The sequence below is a fragment of the Amphiprion ocellaris genome, chromosome 16 (assembly GCF_022539595.1).
Source record: "Amphiprion ocellaris isolate individual 3 ecotype Okinawa chromosome 16, ASM2253959v1, whole genome shotgun sequence".
In the NCBI taxonomy this organism is placed as follows: domain Eukaryota; kingdom Metazoa; phylum Chordata; class Actinopteri; family Pomacentridae; genus Amphiprion; species Amphiprion ocellaris.
The window spans coordinates 10,500,489-10,522,627 of NC_072781.1; the positions used below are offsets into that span (position 1 = coordinate 10,500,489).

The following is a 22,139-nucleotide window of genomic DNA, read 5'->3' on the forward strand; positions in this document are numbered from 1 at the left end:
TGGAAGCGGAGGCATAGTGAGATGCACCATGATGATACAGCCAGTTATACAGGACAAGAGTGGGAAGCCAGTGCATGTGGACAGTTGCTGCTGGTTCAATAAAGTGCCTCGTTCTCCCCCTGCAAAGTTTGTCCGGACTTATATCTGGCGGATACCATTAACGAGCCCCGCTAAGCTAAGCGGGCTAGCGCTACCCGAGGCTGCCCAACCGCTAAGCTAAGCGGGCTAGCGCTACCCGAGGCTGCCCGACCGCTAAGCTAAGCGGGCTAGCGCTACCCGAGGCTGCCCAACCTAAGCGGGCTAGCACGACCCGAGGCTGCCCAACCGCGGTCCGGCGGCCGGCAGAATCGGGTCGGAAACACAGTTTTTAAGTTAAAGGCAACCGATCTGCCTGTCGAAGAAGCAAATAGAGCGTAAGCTTGATATCAATGAATCAATGGTGAGACGTTGGAGTCGGTCGCGTGAACTGACTCAATGCGTTTTACTGCGATGTTACAGGCACTGTTCGGAAAAAGCATACTTTAATTTAAAGTTTTAAAAAATCTTTCTGTGTAAATATCTCATGTTACAACGTGGACACCTGCGGCTTATAGTCAGGTGCGGCTTGTATATGTACAAAACTTTTTTTCTTTTTAAATTTAGTGGGTGAGGCTTATATTCCGGTGCGCTCAATAGTCCAGAAATTACGGTAATACTGAGGCAGGTAATTGCTGCTTTCAAATACATGGTAGTTCACTAGTCCAACATGTGCAGCAGCTGTAGACTCTGCTGCCATCTGCTGGTGAACAGTGCAGCTCAGCAAAACAAAACACCAGCTGCTCCATCAAATTGTTCAGCTTTCATCACAAGATCTTTTCCTAAGAAGACATTTTAATATGTCACTATTGGAGTAAATGTGTAAATATTAAAATGAACGATGGTCAAATTCCAATTCATAGCTTCAGCATAAACTGAGCAGTCGACAAATTTAGAAGCTACACCAGTACTTTTCCTACAAGTCACAATGCCTACCGTGAAAAGCTAAATGCAGACACACTGTTGTGTTAAAATGGACCACTTTAATCTTGCACAACACATCAATAGAGTACATTTTCAATAGAAAAATAAAATTGCCTGCTTTGGAGCACACTTTCAGGTAATTGTGCCTCTTTTTTTTTCTTTAGAACAACCCAAACCAACTCACACAGTTCAGAGATGGATCTCAAAATGTTCATTCCTTCAGCAGAACACACATTCATTGAGCTTAACTTTTGGTTCGTGTGTATTTTCCTTTTTGGAAAACAAGACAAACGCTGGTCACAGTAAAACATGAAACACTGTAACTGGCAGCGCAGCCGTTGGTGGATACAGTCAGGAGGTGCAGACAGAAAAAAAAGGTCAGAGAGAGGCAGGAACCATGCATAGCCATGTGTTCGAAAAAGACAAAAACAAAACCTCAGAAACCTGTCAAACCAGCCGAATAGAAGAAATACAAACTGAACGTTGTGTTGACGATTTATGAAGACATTCTGCCTGAACCATATGAAAATCCTCCCATCTTTTTCCATCCAAAATTAGTTCCTTTTAAATATAGTTTATGACTTCTCTCACACATAAATAGCATCATTATTGCTCATTAGAAAAACAAAATCAACTCAAGTATACCTCAAACATACTGGCATTAAAATCTACAATGTGGCACATTATTGGCCATAACAAAGCTAAAGCGATGGCAAAAAAAAATGTTAGCAACTGAACTTAATTTACTTTGAAAATAAGCACTTCAAAGCTTTGTCACTGTTAAAATTAAGTAAGAAAAGTCACTCCTCAAAAACAACAAGGAGGTCAAATGAACACAAGGGAACCAATTCACGAATTAAATTATACATGTAGTTGGGAGACAACAGGTTCAAATAAAACATGTCAATTACACCAGTTTAGTAAGTATTTACAGTTTAAGATTATCAGTATTACAGATTAGCTTCATTGATTTGAAAGGTGTCATTCATCAGCGCCGTTTGTCTGAGATGTCTGAATGTGATCACCTGTGACATCATCCCCAGACTCGTCTACTTCTTGATCCTAAAGAAGAACAACAGTGAATTTTAGCTTATTTTCTGCCAAAACTTAAAAATCAAACAGATTAAGCAGCTTTTAAGCATGGTGTACCTTCTTCAGCACTGCCAGCAGCCCTTTGACGGTCGACATCAACGAGCTGGCCGACCTGCTCATCTGCTCGTGATAGATGGTCTTCTGCTCGTCTGCGGCCTTCAGAGTCTGCTCAGTTTGGCTCAGAGTACTTTTCACCTCCTCCAGCTCTCTGGACAAAGCTTTATTGGCTTGTTCCAGCTGAGCTTTAACTTTTGCATCTTCATCTGAAATGAGACAAAACAAAGTCAGACGGAGGATCACACTGAAGGTAGATCAATAATGAAGCACATGAAGAAAACACAGCTCCAACAACACGTTCTTGCAACTCAAACAAAAGTATCACACGCAACTGAGAAAACACTGGTTTAAATTCTTTCTTAATCTACTTGAAGTTCGTTGAAATCAAAAAAATATACTACGCCTAAACTTGCATAATAGGGGAATTTCTGAACTTTTAAAGTTAAGCCGTTTTGGTCATGGTTAAACATACAATATTTAGCTTGCCTGCTAAACTAGACAAATGATTTCAGTCTTCAATTGATAGAAAAGCATCTGGGGACATACAATAATTACACAGAATTGTACCATTTTGGATTCTCTCAGTCTAAGAGAGAGCGTTCTTGCCTTTAACATCCTAGCCTGTTATGGTATCCCGACTACAGCAAACAAACCGACCAGGGTTGTCAAAACAACAGTGAAAATTAGAGACCACCAACAATGATCACTGTGTGACACTGCTGGACTCAGGAAAGAACCATCTATAATTAACAACATTCAGCTTCCAATCAAATCTGAATTTTGAGATGAGGCTAGCTGGGACGATTCTACAGAACACCTGCAAAAATATAAGAGAGTTCCTTTGATTTAAGACACTCCAATGCTGGAAGATTGTCATTAGACAAGTTGTTTACACTGCTGTACATATACTGTTGTGACCTAGTTTGGTTTATTGTTCTTTATTCGTAAGAAAGGGGCAAATTCCCTCTGAAATGTCAAAGTTTAGTCCCTTACTTGCTTTCCATTTAAATAAAGGAACGTTAAAATCCATGCAACGAAAACATTAAAAAGGACTAAAAAACGCAGCACTAAACTGGACAGTTAAGCTGTTTATTATTCTTGTATTAGAGCCATGCTCCAGTGTTTCACTCTCATCCTAGTGATCCTCAGCTCTCTATCACTGTGGCTGTTAACAGAATCAATCTTCCTTTCTTCATCTAATCATCATTCTAATGCCCTTAACACTACAACGTTATAAAACGTAGAAGGCATTAGTATCACTGGTTCTACCGCTCAATCACGAGTTCCTACACCTACTACAGTCTACAGTTTGCTAGCTAGTTATGCAAATCTTCCCTGGATACCTGAGTTTGTATAGCAGCTCGGTCTTGAAGATCACCACCAACACTGCAGTGACCACTGTACACCATGCACTTTTGGAAATTTTCATTAGAAACAACTGGGATTCACGAATAATCCACTACTGGTGAATGAGGCCAAACTGATTATCTCCCTCCCAGAGCTTCATCCTCATGTCATGCGGACATCTGGTGCCACCAGGGGAAGCACATGCCCACCAATGAATGTAAGTTGCCTTGTGTGCTGAGATTATAGAAAGTAACTTAGTCCACAGCAGCAAAGTGACAAAAATATTCCACATTTGCAGAGCATGTTTGTGATTTCACAACCTTTTTCCATAGTTTTGCAACCTACTTTTACGTATTTTGTGATTTCTTTCATGATTCAAATTCATCTTGGTACTTAATAACATAGTTTTTTGTTGTAAAACAAACTCAGAACATACATGTAACAACTTTACACAGACTTCAAGTCTGTCACTTTAGCCTTTTAACTAATTTCTACTCTGGATGCACACAGTCAAAAACAGTGTTGCTGAGCACCATTTTATACTCCGCATGTTGCAGATGGAAGCAATGTGTCAGTCCACATTTCACCAGAAATCACAGAAGACTCCTGAATGAAATGAGACTGAGCATCTCTGTAGCAAAGCTCAAATTGAGCCAGATCATTGTCCTGAAGGACTACTGACACAGAGTGTAGCTTGCAACGTGATAGAATCAGTCCAGAGAACAACATGTCGAGTAGAATACAATCCAAATCGTACCCATTTTGGCATCTTGCAGCATGAGCTTCTGTTCTATCTCCTCTCTCGCTTTCTCACTCTTCTCCAGTTTCTGCATCATGCTGCCGATGTCGACCATAGCTCCGTTATACACGATCAGATTACCAGACTCACTGGCCTCTGCCTGAGCCCGAGCTTTCGGAGCAGGAAGTAATCCTCGATTGCCTGACAGAAAAACAGATTACTTACAGCAGCTCTCTGCCATATTGTATTTGTAGATTATTTCATGATTGAAAGATTTTGCTTAAAATACATTGTTAGCTCACCTATGAGGTTTTCTATCAGGGCTTCATTAAAGGAAGGAAGAGGCTCATCCTTTCCCCTATCTGTCAGTTTTCGGTAGTAACAAGACTCTCTGACAACCGGTTTGTTCAAAAGCTTCTTTATCTGAAAACAGACCAAATCGACATGACAGTTTTACTGAGCTGCAGGCGGAAGTACACGTCCTCAGGATCAGAGACCAACATCAGTCGGCAGGCAGCCAGTGAGTGAGCAAAGTGAAAAAGACAGTGTGGCAATCTAAGAATCTGGGATGCACAGAACCAGAAACACACCACGAATATTTTTAGGTTTGTGAGTGCTCACCTGAGCACGAGAAAGATGCAGCCCTAATGTGTACAAGATCTCCTCCAGATCTCTCTCCAGCAAATAGCCACAGTGGCTCTGGTCAAAGTAGACAAATGCCATCAGCAGCTCCTTGTTGTGCGTGACCATCTGCTTCTTCTCCTGGTGTAACAACAAACATTTTTATATCAACACCTGTGTTCAAAATACACCACTACTTCAATAATATGTCTATAACAATGAACAACTAACTTTGTCTTTAGAAGATCTCTCCTTTGATGACTTGCGGTCATCCTTGTGGTCTTTCCTGTCTCTATCGTTGGAGTCTTCATCATCTTTGTCTGAAAAAAAAGTAACATAAATATTAAGTTAGATGATGAGTATGTGTCTTTAATCAGCATGCATACAGGAAGAATGTCAATATCCCAAAAAAGAACATATTTTTCTACACTTAAGGTCTCAGAAACTGTGGAAATGTTATCCATCACAAGCTCAGCGTGGTGCATGGTTTCTCATCACTGACCACATTACACTGTGGGAAATTCAGAGGGAATGAAGCGGTTGCACCGTTTTTTTAAAAAGTGAGAGTGGACTACCATCATCCTCGTCATCATCTGCATCTTCAGCCTCCATGGGATCATATTCTTCATTATTGGTCATGCTGCTATCATCTTCATTCTCCTCCTCATCTCGTGACTCTTCCTTTTTCACAACTTTTTCATCGAACTGGTTAAACACAAAAGTCACACAATCACATTAAAACACACATGATTTGCTGAACAAATAACAGATTGAAAAAACGAAGGAGAGATTTGAGAGACTTGCCTTCCTCTTCTCCTCATCATCCTCTTTGGTCTTCTTTACTGCTGGCTCTTCATTCTCGTCTTCTTTTTCCTTCTTAATTTCCCGCTTTTCAGCCTCCTTCTTTTCTGCCTCTTTTTTGGCTTTCTTCTCTTTCTTCTCCTCCTTGGTAGGAAGAGCAGCGAGGGCTTTATATATGCGGTAGCCAAAATCTCTCTGTAGCATCTCGTTGAAGAGCTCAGCAAACAGAGAAACCTGTGCAGAAAGAAAACAGTATATTATCAAACTACACAGACCAAAATGTCACACTCTCAGGAATTTCTCTGTAACAGTATGAAACAAATACTGCGACTGGTAATTCTCACCTCAAAAGAGTGCTCCTTGTTGTCTTCCAGTCTGTAGTCCAACAGCACACTCAGGGACATGACACTGCAGTCAAATTTGCCGTTCTTGGCTGCCCAGTTGGGATGTACGATGATGGTGGGCTCATCAGGGAGGATGTAGCGTCTTTCTCTCCGCTGACGCTCAAGCTCCTCCTGCCTCTTCCGTTCCTCCTCCTAACAGAATTCACAAAAATTAAGATAAACCTAATTTCTGAGAAGGTTTTACAACAATGAAAGGATTATTAAAACTATGAAATATATCTTTTCACTTTGGATAGCACAATTGGATAGCTGTTTTTTTTTACAATATGAGGTGACATCTTGATTTATGTTGCAAGTATAAAAAGAGACATCATCACTTCTTAGTTAAGAACATCTTTTTCTACCTCTCTGTCATCTTCAGGGCGAGATGGTTCCTCTTCCTCTGCAATTTTGCACTCTGGTTTCTCAGGCTCCTTGGACTCCTCCACCTGCTCCTCCACTTTCAGCTGCTTGGTGAGACGTGCTATTAGCTGTGATTTTAACCCCTTTGAGCTGAGAGAGCGACAATCAAGCTCCTTGCGCAGGTCATTTACCTGCAAAGGGAGAAAACATGGAAAAGCTTGAGTTGTGACAGGAGCAGCACACAACAGCTGAACATTTCTAAAACTACATGTTGTAAAATGGTCACTGCAGTGTTGCTGGTGATCCTCAGCTATCCATCAATATGCCTGCGAACAAAGTCAGTCCTACTGTTCTCATCTCATCATTCTTAGGAAACTTAAAAAAGACTAAGCTGCTGTTCAAATTCTGCTGGCCAGGCTAAGATGCACTATTTTCTGTATGTAACTGACTTCAACATTTCTCTACACGAAAAATACCAGAATCCTTTCCTAACTCCGCCAGCTCGGAGAGTGTCTCCTTGAACCTTACCTTCATTGATTTCGGGTCAAGTTTAGCCCAGTGAGTGGGAGTACTGACGTCCTTTGATTCATCGTCATCCTTCTCCTCTTCCTCCTTGACAGGAAATCATTAAAGACAGAGACAGGTAGAGGCAGAGAAAGAGGTGGGAAAGCAAACAGTCAGCACACCACTCAGTCTGCGTGAGCTTCAAAGTTGATCCGTGCAAGAAGCAAGGTCTCATCTGTCTTTCATTGTCTCGTCCTAGTGAGCTCTCGACTGTGTTTAAGTCCACTGCTACTGAAGCGTACACAGGGAAGCTCTCTAGCTCTTATAAAAACCAACAGAAATGCCCCCCAGCTGCCAATCAATCAATCTGTGGAACACAAAAAAGGTAAAAATCAATGAGAGGTGTGTCCAAAAGGTGTGTAGGTACATCAGGTGAACTGAAGCTGGTCTCCAAACGGAGTGAGGATAGGGTGGCCCTACCATGCTCTATGACTGGGATATTGCCATTTATGGGTTTTATACACCTACATCAGATAGGAGCCATCTGTCCTTCTGTCCAACCAACTGCCCTGGAAAAACCAAATTCTACATATAGTCCAAATGAGAATGTAGAATCCAACAACAAGAACAGACAAGAAGCAGGACTTGGGGGAGGTTCTCTTTTCGAAGTCAGGCGATTTCAAATTGATGTGAAAAATCATATAAAAATCCACATTTCTACAACAAAGACATTATTTTCATGCAACTGACTCCACAGATTCCAGCATGTTTACAAATTCTGGGTTCCAGTGTTAAAAATTGACCACTGGTTCAATTTTGACATTAGTTCGATAACATTTTGCAACCATCAAAATTAAAAGCAGGTTATGCACATGTAGTTTTAAATAATTCACAACAAAATACCAGGATTAACTGAAAAAATTACACCAAATTAGCACTCAATTACGAGGTGTTTGAGAAACTGGAAGCTGTTTTGTCATTTGCGAATGGGGCCTACACAACACAACCTAGTCTCACTGCTTCCACTGTATGTGTCTGCTGGATGTGAGGGAAGGTGGGAGTGCTGATGGAGGAATGGAGGAGTTGGAGCAGAGGAACAGGGGACAGGTGGAGTAAACAGAAGAAGCCTAGGTGAGGTTTGGTGGAACAATAATATGCCTGTGTTCGTATCTGTGTGCGTGAAGGGTGAGGTGTGCTTTGTGTCTGATGTGTATCTGGGGTTTGTTTTTTTTGTAATTCCTGTGCCTTCCTGTGAGAAGCGGAAATGAGAAGAGAGGGATTAGCGGTTCAGTGCCTGTTCTCCATCCGCCTCCTTTCGCTCGGCCGACAGCTTCTCAGCCAGCTGCTCCCGGAGTCGCCGTGACAGCACCTCCCACTCTGAGCGGGTAGGAAGACAATGCCAAACATCCGGAAGAAACAAAACCACTGTCTCCACATGAGCAGGGACTGTCCGCCCCTTGTGTGTCTCCTCCGGCCGATGATAGCGAATCTCTGCAAAACGATACCTGTCGCAAAGGAAGAAGGTGCATTGGAAAGAAACATTCTGGTCAGGGCACAGTATAAAAGGCAAGCCTTGCTAGGGCGAGCCTTCTACAGCTACTCCCTCCCATTAGGTCACTGAATGAGCGTACACGTCATTACAGTGACCGTTCTCCCGCACAACACACAGCATAGACAAATGGACCCAGTCTGCAGCTCTCCAACTGTTGGCACAGGTTACGGCAGCCATTTTGAGAAAGTTGACAGACAATCACAAATAAAAAAAAAAAAAAAGAATCACACCCCCAAATTCATCCCCATTATAGCTTCAGCCAATTATGGATGAGCGTTCTGCATTTAACCTAGGATACACTTAACGCACTACATTAGGGTTGTGCGAAGAGAGACAGAGTCAACAGGACAGTGAAAGCCAGTTAAATATGTAAGATATTTAACAGAGAGAATAGAAAAATTAAAAAAAAAAAAACAAAGAAAGTAATGGTAGTGTCTTCTGGTCCAGGCTACTGCTTCCAGCCACAAAGTCCATGCGTTTGGTTTTGTCATCACAATGAAATGTGTGTGTATATGAATAGAGTGTGACAGAAAGAGAGAGCCAAGACTACAACACACAAAAGGCCAAAAAGAACATTGCACAACACAAGAAATAATAATAGTAAATAAAAGATTGCAAATTAACAACACAATAGTCATTAATATAAAAGGAGAAAACAAAAAATATCACCCAACATGTCAAGGAGAGATTTTGTATCGAGGTAGTATATATCATATACTCAAATTTGGGATTTTAGTAACATGGTTAGAAGCATTTAAACAGAAATACAATGAGTGAGAAAAATAAATATCAATGAGATTAGCAGGCACTTACCACTGAGTGCACAGACTAAGGTCTATGCCTGTGAGTGCCTTGCAACAGCGTATGGCTGTCTTAATAAGGACTGAGGGATCCTTCTCTGGGTCAGCTCCATCCAGAGAGGGAGACCAGTGACCACCAATGGCCATGGCCTCATCTTTACCTCTCATGCCCACCAAAAACTAATGGAGAAAGACAGACAGGTACAAAGGAGAGCCACAGAGTATTGGTTAGATGGAAATGGGGAATGGCAGTGTGGATAAAACGGGCATGGGAGGGTGAAAAGAGCAAAAAAGAGAATAGAGACAAAGAAAAAGACAGAAAAGGGTCAGCTGCATGTTGAAATAATCATAATTTAAGCGGTTCCATTACCAAAAGAAAAAACATAGAGCTAATTTACACAATGGAGCCGACATCAGTAAGGATTCTTCAACATTGTGAGTACTCAGCAATGGAATAGGGTCATTACATCACTGTCAGCTCCTGTGCATCGTACAAGCATGGAAAGGGTTTGTTGTACCTTAATGAGTCTAGCAGGATGTTGGAAGGAGTCTCTGACTTCTTGGGAGTCCTCTGCCAGAGCACAGGACTTGTGATAGAGCTCCTCTATGCTGGGGTTAGCCAGCAGCATCACCTGAAACAAAAAGAGATCACAATAAAGTTAGACATTAATAAAATCAAAACCTATTTCTAACATCATTTTCTTTCTAGCTAGTAAAGTTCCTACATTCAGCAATCATCTATTCACATAATAGCTTTGTATTATTGCTACAGATTCAGATTTATTACAAAAGAACAAGAACTTACTTCACCTCATGTTTTACTGTTCACAGTATTTACACAGACCAGAGCTGTACTAAGTTTTTGCTAATGCTGTAGAACATTTCCTACTGCAGCAGCTTAATATTTAAAGTAAAAGTGGCTACAACACAAGACATTTCTTTTTTGCATTTTTTCATCAGTAGTTTAGCAGCTACAGCGAGCCGTTAGATGTTGAGTTGTGGAGAACAAACTGCACACATTTAATTATTCTTCGATTTTACTGTACCCTGGGGTTTTGCCTCATGTGTAATCAGATCACACTTATTGCTGGGCAAATTGTTTAATAAAGCAAAATAAATTTGGCTCGTCTATTACTGGCAAATTACATACACAACAAATATAGACTGTTACATAAAAGTACATGGCTGTTGCCATGGCAACTACTAATTTCTCCAAATCAAGCAGGACTGGCATCCTAAGGATTAGAACTGTAACTTTAAGCTTAGTAACACAAAGTATGGTTTGTAGTAACAGTAGATCAAAGAAGTTCCAGTTTCCTTTGGATTATTTCTGACTTGCTTGAATTTTATGGATTACTGTTAAATTGCAGAGTGAAATCTAATTACCATTTCTGTGTTTCTTCATTTATTTCCTGTCTGTAAATCCCTACATTGGAATGCTATATAACTGAAATGCCCACCACATTTAAACCAAATCTGAAGACAGTGTGGCGCATAATTATTTAGATGGGTGTTAAATAAACTCTTGGTTTATAGCCTTTCTTTTTGGCTGAACACCAGTACCTACAATTGTAACTGTGAGGAATAAAAATGATTTACTGCATCTTATCAGTTCTGAAATGGTACAACGTATTTATCATTGACAGTCATACCTTAGCACTGTAGGTGTGGTTGGCATCAGGAGGGTCCAGAACAGCCGTGTTCTTGACTAGAGGATCCACTTCTTTGTGCAAGATGTGAAAGTTACAGGCGTTATTAAGCTGAAAGGGACGTGTAAGAGGAAAGGCATCCACCCAGGTGAAGACAGCATCAAAGAAGTCACTAGGAATGTAGAGGCTCTGATACCGCCTTCTCAGCTCCATCATGTCACAGCTGGAGCTGGAAAACATAAACAGAACAGTTTCGACCTCAGCAACACATTCGTGACATACTGTTGAGTATTACACTAGAGTCTAAGCATATCTGTCTTCTACGATCTTCTTCCAACTTAAAAGCATGAAACACTGAAGAGACTATATTTACCCGTCTAAGCTGAACTTAGAAAACTGGACGGTGTAGCGAGGAACCACCCTGCGAGGTCGTCTTGGAGAACGATCTCGTCTTGGTGAGCGGTCTCTGGAGCGTTTGCGTGTGGGCGAGCGTTCTCTTGATCGCCTGCGCTCACGGTCCCTGTCTCTGCTAAGGAATTAAATAAGAAAATTACTTCTAACAAACAAAAGGATGATTTTTTTGTTAAAGGGCTACAGCCAGCTGAATGCCTATAGTAGTAACAAGTATTCAGTTATCTCACATGACCAGCATCTCACCTGCGTTCTTCTTTAGACCTGAGGATGAGCTCTGGGCCTCGATCATTGCGAGTGGGGAAACGAGGTGGAGGCTCAATTCGCCGGACAGGCTGTGGCTGTGGCATCATTCTTACGGGGGGCTGAAGCAGACCACCAGGAAACACATCTAGAGACAAGAGATATATTACTTAACTATTTAACATATCAAACAGACAACCTCTATTTTGCATGTTATATTGTGTCAAAAAAGCTGCCCAGCAGTGGTAATCATATTTAGCTGACTGCTTTCCATCCAGATCTACTAGATAAATGCACTCCTCCTGACAAGTTTTTTACCTTTGGGTGGAGGCTGTGGGAGCAGAGGCTGAGGAGGGTTTTGGAGGAGAGGAGCCAGAGAGGCAGCAGATAGCTGGGCCTGCAGGAGGGAAGGAGGTGGAGCCTGGGACGGCACACTGAAAGTGGTTGGGGGAGGTAGCGACTGCAGCATGGTGGGACCTGCCTTCATCATGTTGGGAGGTTGAGGCTGGTTCTAGAGAAAAAAGGAAACATGAAAAGAAAAAAGGAGAGGTGAGTACATTTTTGATGGCTGACCTGAAACAATTGTTAACATGTCAACAATTGCACAACAATAAAGTTAAATTAGACAGTGGGTGCTTGAAAGAAAGAAGATGGGAAAAGGTCTGAATATCAGCTTGAACTGAAAGAAACTGTGGAAATCCTATCGGAGGAACCTTACACTTTGTTAACTAATCAAAGAAAAGCTGATGCAGCCCTAATCTCACAGTTACTTCAGATGAATCTGCCAAAAGCTATATTTTAGATTTTCACCAATTTGAAGCAAAAAAAACTCTCCACCCCTTTATATACGTTTTTGGATAACAAAAAAAAGCCCATGACTTAGCAGTGTCTTTTGTGATATATATCTTAATTGAAGCCATAAACAAGCTTTTACATGCTAATTAAGGCTGAACAATAATTAATTTAAAATTAAAACCACAATGTGAAGTAGCACGCAAAGGCTGCAACTTAGAACGTGGTATGCAGCACATCTGACCCAGGACTTAAACTGTTGTTTTATAAATTTATGCTATCCTCCCTGTGTGACACTCACGCTTTTAAAAAGTATCTCATGTGTCATGCTCCACCAGGTTTTAAATCTATTACACAGCAGAAGTGAAAGTTGAATATACGAAAAGTATATATTAAATCCAATCATAATCACATTATCTGCCAGAAAAATTACAATTACATAGTTTGCCCATATCATTCCTTACTAATGCTGATGTGTAAATAACATCTTCTTTATACATTACAAGTCTAGACATCTCTGTATAATTTAGTAAGCCCTTATTTTAAGCATAAGTCAAACTGGTGATGCCTGGTAAGAAGAATTTGTGACCATCTCTTAGCTTAAAGTCGGGGTCAGTATTAAATAGTATTTTTAATAGTATTTTTACTTCATGTAGTTTTCAAATTAAGTTTCTTTCTGGGAGAAATAGCAGGCTATAAGAGACTACATTCATACTGAAGTTGAATGAGTAATTTTAGGTTTAATGTCTGACATACAGCCTGCAGTCAAGATTAAAACAAAGTTCTAGCAGCTAGCTTTATCAGCACCAGCACTGTCCCAGGAAAACATTTGGCTGAGATTAAATCTGAGCCTCAGGCCTAAGTAGAGTAGGCTTGTATCAGCCTCACACAGCCATTACATTTATATGTAATACATGAAAGAAACTGAGTAAGGATGAAGACAGCGTGAAAGAAAAGAAAGCGTGTGTTTCAAGGCTAGGGGGTTACATTTTGTCTGTTGTCCGGAGTGGAGTGCATGTCTGAGTAGCGCAGCTGCATCCCTGGCTCATTGTAAAGGCTGCCAAGCTGTGGGGAAGCTTGAGGTAAAGGCTGAGGCTGCTGCTGATGCTAGGAAGGAAAGAAAACAGAAAAATCAATATCAGACAAAGGGACAATGGATAAGATCAAATTTGAGAAAGACAGGACAAAAACACAAAATTATATTAGTACTCTTGTCAGACTAGGGGAATTATGCAGGGTTGAAAATGATATCCAATATTCAAATAAACATGTTGTCATTTTCACCACGTAACTTTAGTCACTTCCTATATTAACCCAGATCAATAAAGCTAAATAAACTGAAGCAAACAGACATGCATAAAGTACAAAGTAATCAAACCAGTTTCAAATGATGAAAGGATGCTTCCTGTGTTTCACAGATGAAGAAGCTACAATGTGGATATTATTACATAGCAAAGAAGGACGAATTAAATCCTTTATAAGTACTACAGCTTTTGCAATTCTAAATTTGAAAATCAAAAAAATCTATAACATTTTAAGCAGAAATCCATATACTGCATTACCGTGCTCAAAATTATTATTCTTGAGTGCAACTGAAGGGTCTCACCGATTGATTTGCTAGCTGAGGTAAGGTCTGGATGCGCTGGGCGTTCCACTTGAAGGGCATATTCGGGTTGTACACAGCTTCCACTAGGACTCTGTCACCCACCTGGGGAGTCTTCCCTTTCACAGCACTATAAAAATTATTTAAAAACCGCATTCAGACATGTCCAGAAATCTGTGTATATCATGTCACACCAGTTTCAAATTGATAAAATCATGCATCTATCCTTATGACATCTCTGTTAAAGGTGCTAAATAAGGGCTGGGGAAATAGCAAGTGCATGTTAACACTTGCATTAAAAAAATCTGTGTAATCGTAATGCATGCGAGGGTATTTAACTTAGAATTACACAAAAAATGCAAGTTAAGATATGCCAAGGACCAAAGTCTTTCACCTTAACTGAAAGAAGACATCTTCATCTACAAAGCCAAAAGTGTCATGCAGCTTGTTGACGACGCCAGTGAAGACTCTCTGCTTCTGTGGCTGCGTCTGTTGTTGGTGGCTTGAACGTGGTGTTGGGTAGGACACAGTAATCTGCGCTGTTTGCTGAGGGTTGGACAGACTCAGGCTGGTGGGCAAGGCGACAGGGGGCTGAGAGTCAAGAATAAAAAGAAGGATAAAACAAACTTTAGTTGCATTTCTAAACCCAATCAGTAAATATCACGGCTACTTATTTACAGCAAGAACACGAAGGGAAGCATTTTTGCTCTTTTATCTGATAAATAAATGCAGAGTCAAAGTGAAAATTGGAAAAACAACAAGAAACAGTAAGGCAAAATTGCCTTCATCTTGTCAGCTATGGGCACATCTGGCCTGGATTTTTGCTTTAAACGCTAAGACGTGAACAGATAGGGCTGACATTGTTGAGTACGTCTTATTTTAAGCTTGTGTAAGAGTGTTTTTTGCACCTTACCTGAGAAAGCAGTGCCTGTTGAGGCTGTGGAAGCTGTGAAATAAGAAGAAAAAAAGAAAATGCCAAAAGTGAACATTTTGTTGATTTGACACAGTAAATCTGTCCCCAGTGCACTGGCACAACTTATATTCTCATAAAGATTTCCAACAGCCAATGGCCGTGTATTCATGAATAGAATCTGCGAGTGAAACAAGATCTATTCCATGCTGCATATAAACATGCTGTTGCTTGAGTAGTTGTATCATATTATCCCTATGGCATATTCACATGATCTGTTATGCTACCAAGTGGATAGGAAATATGGAGGACTACAGCAGGAACAACAAATGCATAGAAAAAAATCCAAGGGAGACATTTAATTTTAATTTAAAGTGATTACTCAGACAATCATAGCTTCAAGCTGTATGAGCTGACACACATATTCTAAACAACACCACTGTGGTCAATTTTGCTGATACCATGACAGAAATCTAAATATAAACCATAACGCCAGTGAGAGTCTAAATCAACCAAAATACATTTCAAGGTTAGTATATGCAGAGGCTTATCCAAAGTAAAGCATGACACAAAGAAAAACAGAGCCTGTGCTTCACCTGATGAGGTACATTGTACAGTTGCTGTTGAGGGGGTTGCTGGGGTGGTTGTTGCTGTTGCTGCTGTTGTTGCTGTTGTTGTTGCTGCTGTTGCTGCTGTTGATACTGCTGGAGTGCAGTATTGATCTGGGACTACAGACACAAAGGGAGCACAAGAGAGATAATAAGTGATCAAAGAATATTACATGTGAGCAGGGCAAGACGAACAGATTTTCTCACTGACTTTAAGGCTACTTAATTGTGACTGACCTGCTGTAGTGCTGCAGCAGCAGCAGCTGCTGCAGCTTGCTGCTGCAGAGCAGCAGTTTGCTGAGACAGCTGATAGTTTGCAGCAGATTGGCTGCTAAGAGAGGCTGCCGCCAAGGCTGACTGTTGGGAGTAAACAGAGGGAGATGCTCCCAGAAGAGACGGCTGCTGCACTCCAAGAGCTGTAGAAAGTAAAAAGAATGAGACACCAGATTGAGAGAAACTGAATGGGGAATGTTGGTGTAGAAGAGGACAGGGAAGATTAAGTGATGGCAAGTCTAAGAACCAGAGAGACCACAGGCCAGGTCATGCTTTCTGTGTACACGCACATGATGACTTTGCACTTTTAAAAATAAAGTAGATGGTTACAGACTGAGCTGTAGCATTGTGTTAGCATTATACCTAAGACGTGCCGAGCAGTGGGTAAATATATCACAGGATTTCTGGAGAAACTAAGACTTCCTACTGGCCTCTATTGATGGAAATAACGTACAAGTCAAAGCTCCTCCAAAGTCCAGCAGAAACGACTTTAATTACAACTATATGCCGAGGGACTGTGAATGTAAACTAGCATTGTTGTTATAATCTGGCATATTTACGTCTATTGCTGCCTAAATAGACATTCATTAATGTGCACTGTCCCTATCAAATAAATAAATAAACAAACTATTTTATTGATGAATTATAAAGGTGTGGATGACACAATTTCCGTGTACAGTCTCTAATCTTAACAAACACATGTTTAAGCACCACTTGTTTACCACTTGTGAATGATGAAATTGACCCTTGCAGATGTAGAAAGCATGAACAGCCTTAGACACAAAGACCACAATATGAAATACAGTGTAATTGAGCACCAAGTAAAATGGGGTATGAAATAAGCCAAACCCTCTAGTTGGTTTTACTCACAGTGCAGGCTGTTGAGGTCAAGAGACTGTCCTGAGTGGCCTGGTTGGGACACCGCTGTGGCAGCAAATTGAGTCGCCCACGGTGGATTCTTTTGTCCCCCGAATTGGGCCATGACTCATTCAGGTTAAGAGCAGTCTCTGATCACCAGGCCAATGCTGTCACTAAAAAAACACAAGCAATCCAAAACAAAAATGAGGTATATTGGTAGGACTTCATCATTTGTGCACCAAAATGTCTATAGCACCATAGTATACATTCAGTCAACCATAAAATAAGACTGGACAAATAAAAGAAAGCGTAAAACGTTATGAATCTCAAGCAGCCAATCAGGATCTAACTTGCTTCCCTTGCAGCAGGTTACAAACTGTGTGTATTTGCAGCCAACCAAGACTGCTAGCAAAGAACAAACAATGGGGATTAAACCAATGTCCAATGTAGGATTACAACTGTATGAAAAGCTGTACCAAGGACACCAATTTATAATATTATCGTGTGAATAACATAACTTGTTGAGTGAAATATGTATACGTACTGAACATATAGAGAATACAATCATCTTTTTGAAAGCAGCTTTCACAGTAATGCTATTTACATTGATTGCCCACGCCACTACATCCTTAATTTTTTTGTTCATATCGTTATCTTTCAGTAACTTAACGCCATTAAGTCAGCACAAACAGTTGAAGTAAACAGTTGGACGAAAGAAATACCACTTCGGACGCAGGAATTAAATTTTATCCCCGGTATCTGCAGGGCTCCATAGGTTAACAAGTGCTGACACAGCAACGGGCTCTACGGCAGTCTAGCTAACGTTAGCTACTAACTGACAGTAGGCTAGCGCAAACGGCTAAGCTAGGTAACATTTAACATTTGTCTAGCAAGCTAACGCTGTTATTGTTGTAGTTTACAGCTGTTTGACTCAAGCCTCTAACGCTACGTTATTATGGCATCGTCAGCATTGTTGAAACGGACACCATTTAGCTACAAACAAATAAAAACGCAGCACTGCTACTGTAAGACCGACACTGTAGCTACACACAGATAGCTAACACTTAGCATTTGTACACCGTTAGCTTTGTTGCCAGATTAGCCTCGTGCTACATTTGTTATCTACAGCGAGGCCTCAATTGACGGCCGTTGGCTGACAGTTGGCAGTGAATGACCAACGTTTGAAAAGCACTAAAACACACATAAAAGCACCTGCATGCAATTAATAAATGCACTAAGAATTTACACAGAATATTCACCATTTCTGACGGAGAAAGGTTTAGATTAAAACATTGTCAACACAGCTTACCACCGTTCCTCTGCACCGGCCGAATACAGACATCAACTGCGCATGCGCTGAATGGAAACCTCGATCCATGCTCTTCGCTGCCGAGATCCTGCTTGTGTGCTGTATACGATGTAAACACTTTTATCTGTTATATTGACTGAATGAGAATGAGCACAATTGTTAGGAAATATCATAATCATTCGAAATTTAAAGATTTAGACAGAGATCATAATCCTTTTATACATGTTATAGCACTACACAGCAAACCCAGTCAGAAACTTTGTTAAATTAAAATAAACAACAGCCACGCCAAATCAATTAGAATGACTCAACTTTATCATCTTGAAATCATGGGACATGTCCTTACTGTCTATTGTTGTAATTTATATTTTGATGTCTTATTGCATTATAGCACTTTTATTTTTTTAAATAGAGTGTATTATACAAATAAACGCCCCTTGACTGTAATTGCAATCATCCCCTTTTCTGTGGGACAGAATGACACAATTCATAGGACATGAAACAAGACAATAATAATAGTAGGGCTGCAACAAATGTTTGATTACAAACTATTAAATAAATTGTCAACTATTTTGATTGCCGATTAATACGTTTGAGTTGTTTTCTGGGGAAAAAGGTCACAATTTCTTATTTCTGCCTCTTAAATTTGAATATTGTCTGGTTTCTTTAGTCCTCTGTGTTGGTAAAGTAAATATCTTTGGAGTACGGATGAAAGAAGACATTGGTGGATATCATCTTGGGCTTTGGGAAAGATTGATCAACATAGATTGACGTTTTGAAAAATAAACGAGAAAATGATCGACTATGAAAATAATCTTTAGTTGCAGCTCTAAAAATTTGTAATTAAACAAATGGTCTCAGCAACAAAGACTAGTTATCAAACTATGAATTTTAATGTGATACAGTAAATCTTTGGAGTGAAGCACAAAATACATTAATACAGTATACGTAAGGTGTTAGAGTGTAAGCCTATTTCTACTCAATAAATTGGAGCCTCAATAACAATAACATAACTTCATTTGTGCATGACACATTAACAAGCAAAAACTGTTCAGTTGTGTTTCTTTAGGAATAATACAGCAACAACTGCAATACTTATCAAAACTTCTTCTGAAGCTTCTTCAAAACTTGGTTCTGCATGACCTGAACCAGTGTCATTGACATTCCAAATATCTTCATCTTAAGAAAATATTCTTTCAAAATATAAAACATTCATAAGAAATAAATATAACACAACATTTACAGCCATTTCAGCTAAACTTTTTCATTTAGACGGGAAAATGACTGCACTTTCTGCATGCAGTATACAGTATATTTTCTTTTCTTGGTAGTAGGCGCGTGCAGTATATACATATAAAGTGAATTCTAAACAGTATAGCGTATGCACACAAAACAGCAGGAAATCATTTTTTCTCTTCATACGGTGTAGAATGGTTATTTCTTGGAACAATGCATGGCCGAGTTTTCCACATTGAAGCATTTTCCTCTTACAAAGTTCAAAGGTATGTTGGTCAAGGAATTTTTTATTCCTGCAGTTTGCGTTCCAGTTCGGTGAAAACCTTTGCATTGATCTCATCCACTTCATCTTCCACCTGGACACACAAAAAAAGACGAATTATATTTTTGATTTTAAAATAATTAGAAAAAACTCGGTGTAGGAGCAAGCACTGTAAATGAAATCGATATAAGATGTTCTTTCCTCTTTTTCTTTATTTTATTTCGACTCTGGCTGCCAAAACTGCAGAACTGCAGATTGAAAAATCACTTTCTGGTCTCACATCTACAGAAACACTGATTTTGATATTCACCTGCTCCACCTTGTCTACCTCAGGGATATAAAACTGCATCATGTTCTGAATGCCGTTCTTCAGGGTGACCGTCGAGCTTGGACATCCTGTGCAGGAACCAACCAGCTTCAACTTGACTGTGCCGTTCTCAAAACCCTTAAAGATGACATCGCCTCCATCCTCCTGCACTGTAGGTCTTGTGAGTGAAAGAGGCCATATCAGTATGTACAGAACAAGGCAGCACAGAGGACACACAGATAAAGACTTATCTCAATACAACTGTCTCATACAACACTGTCAGTGTGAGTAAACAAATATTTTATCATGGGTGAGATCGTTTTAAATTATACAGAGTGAGTAATCAATTGCAACAGATTACTCACTTGCAATGTAGATTAAAATTATCACCTAAACTGTTCTAAAATTTAGTAGTTTTGTACCTGATTCTGGTGTCCAGAAGCTCTTTTATCATAGACACAATGTCATCATCATCTTCAGAAAGACCTACAATAAAAGAAACAGAAAGCATGAAAATATTTACTCACTCTAATGTCAAGCACTTGCATATTTCCACATTGCATACTCACTGCTTTCATGGTGCACTGCGCCTGTTGTTATCGGGTCCCCACTCTCAAAGAACTTGGCAATGGCTTCCAAAGCGTTGCGTTTAATGTCTGTCCACTCCACATCTTCATCAGTCTGACAAAAAAACCCAAACATCTCCTGTGTTATCTCTAACCAAAGATTTATTGGATAAATAACAAAATCTTGAAGACAGGCTATAAGAACACATTCAGTACTTACTTTAGTGACTGTGATGAAGTCAGGGCCAAAGAACACACTTTTCACGCCTTCAATTTCAAACAAGTCCCTGAAAGAAACATGTTATCATGTTATTGTTCAAGGAGAATTAAAAACACACCATGAAGCTGTTTGGGTATATTTAGTGATTACAGCATGGACTTGAGACAAGACTAAATGTATCAGTAAACAAAACATCACATCTACACAGTGCCTTCATGTAGTCGGTTGCTTTCGTCATAAAACCCTGCAGGACCACAGTGTACATCTGTTACTTCGACTGCATGTACTCTTCAACCAAGCAACTCCATCAACGGTAGAAACTGAAGACACAATCATTATAATGGCAAATGAAAGACAACAGACTCACTCTTTAGATCACGCTTTAGATCAAGCACTTTATAACTTTGCTAAGACAATGCCTTATAAATGTATTTATTATTTATCATTACTATAAGAAACCAATAAGACACATGTTATCAGTGTGAAAACACATACATGTGCACACATTATCTTGTTTTAGTGCTTGTCCAAAACACTTTATGATTTCTGCATTGCAGAGCCTGGACACACTGACAATTAGTCTTTTTTTTTTAAACACAAGAAACAGCACAAATACAACCATAAATTTGACACAAAACCTGGCTAAGGATGAAGCTCCAGCTGAGCTTGGAGAAGGAAAGTCAAGTGTCCCACTTCCAAGGACAGGTTTGCCAGGAAGAAACTTCAAGCTTCTGGGGTTTGGAGTGTCTTGAGTTTGGATGGACAAGGGTCTTGCTGAAAAACAATATTAAGCCTTATTACAGCTGTATGCTTTATTCTTCTCTGTCTATCACTGATATGTGTTAGGACAAGATGATGGCTTGTAAGTGAATGCAGGAAGGTGTCCAAACAATGTTTTCTCACTTGAGAAGTGTGTGGTTCCTGTCCTGGGCTGCAGCTGAGCTCTTCTGAAGCTGCGGGTCGTGGACTGTGAGTTGTATAAACTTCTGTTCTTGTCAGAAAACCAAACAAAGAGTAAAGAAATATTAGACCATGTGTCTTCATCCTCAGGAGATTTCATCTCATTCATTTATCGAGACAGGGTTAAATGTAAAGGCAGCGTTGGTGAATTTAAGCAAAGTCAGACGTTTAAGTTAACTGTTAGCTCGGGTTATGGATACAAGCCTGGAAGGCAGCAATGTGATCCCGAGGCTCAATCATTTACGGTTAATGAAGTTTGCTATCACAGTTAGCTAACGACTAGCGGCTAAGCTACGTGCTTGAGACGAGAAAGACACACATATCACATTAAACATAAAAGATAGAACGAAATGTCGCTTATACTAAAAGTTTTCCCCATATCTTCGCCCAAATCCAGATGAATGGGGGTAAAGAGAGACAAGCCGATGCTTTGTGTCGCAGTTTCCTGGCTAACTACCTAGCTGGCTAAAAGTGTAATCTCCACCACATGTCGAAATACCGATTATATACTTTACGCAAACAGTATAAATTGTTATATGAGTAGTAAGAAGCGTGTACAAAAAGATAAGTCACAACTGCAGTGGTCCAAACCTAAAATGAGCCGTATTTCTTGCACGGAACAACTGGTGAAGACCCCATCTCATGTGCGCCGCCATTTTGTTTGTTTTGGAAAT

The 22,139-nt window shown here is 40.1% G+C and overlaps 2 protein-coding genes across 5 annotated transcripts; both read right to left on the bottom strand.

The window, feature by feature from the left end:
- Positions 1-1,038: 1,038 nt before the first annotated feature.
- Positions 1,039-17,997, bottom strand: ccar1 (cell division cycle and apoptosis regulator 1). 4 transcript variants are annotated; one of them, XM_055018700.1, is made up of 26 exons: positions 17,915-17,997; positions 16,618-16,778; positions 15,712-15,890; positions 15,463-15,594; positions 14,870-14,902; positions 14,351-14,547; positions 13,960-14,086; positions 13,341-13,460; positions 11,880-12,072; positions 11,565-11,709; positions 11,281-11,433; positions 10,911-11,136; positions 9,777-9,890; positions 9,272-9,438; positions 8,201-8,411; positions 6,931-7,014; positions 6,405-6,593; positions 6,001-6,192; positions 5,660-5,890; positions 5,431-5,560; positions 5,087-5,175; positions 4,856-4,996; positions 4,537-4,657; positions 4,253-4,435; positions 2,149-2,354; positions 1,039-2,061 (listed from the first exon to the last, which is right to left on the bottom strand). In XM_055018700.1, the coding sequence occupies exons 2-26, from the start codon at positions 16,727-16,729 to the stop codon at positions 1,981-1,983; spliced, it is 3,756 nt and encodes a 1,251-aa protein (XP_054874675.1). In that variant the 5' UTR covers positions 16,730-16,778; positions 17,915-17,997; the 3' UTR covers positions 1,039-1,980. The 4 variants fall into 4 exon arrangements, with proteins under 4 accessions (XP_054874675.1, XP_023119695.2, XP_023119690.2 ...); XM_023263927.3 differs by having other exon boundaries at positions 6,405-6,506; positions 11,281-11,436; XM_023263922.3 differs by having other exon boundaries at positions 11,281-11,436.
- Positions 17,998-18,785: 788 nt separating this feature from the next.
- Positions 18,786-22,139, bottom strand: zgc:110319 (uncharacterized protein LOC796111 homolog). The gene is made up of 8 exons (XM_023263928.3): positions 22,057-22,139; positions 21,409-21,491; positions 21,144-21,279; positions 20,506-20,572; positions 20,289-20,400; positions 20,142-20,205; positions 19,723-19,897; positions 18,786-19,506 (listed from the first exon to the last, which is right to left on the bottom strand). The coding sequence occupies exons 1-8, from the start codon at positions 22,119-22,121 to the stop codon at positions 19,438-19,440; spliced, it is 771 nt and encodes a 256-aa protein (XP_023119696.1). The 5' UTR covers positions 22,122-22,139; the 3' UTR covers positions 18,786-19,437.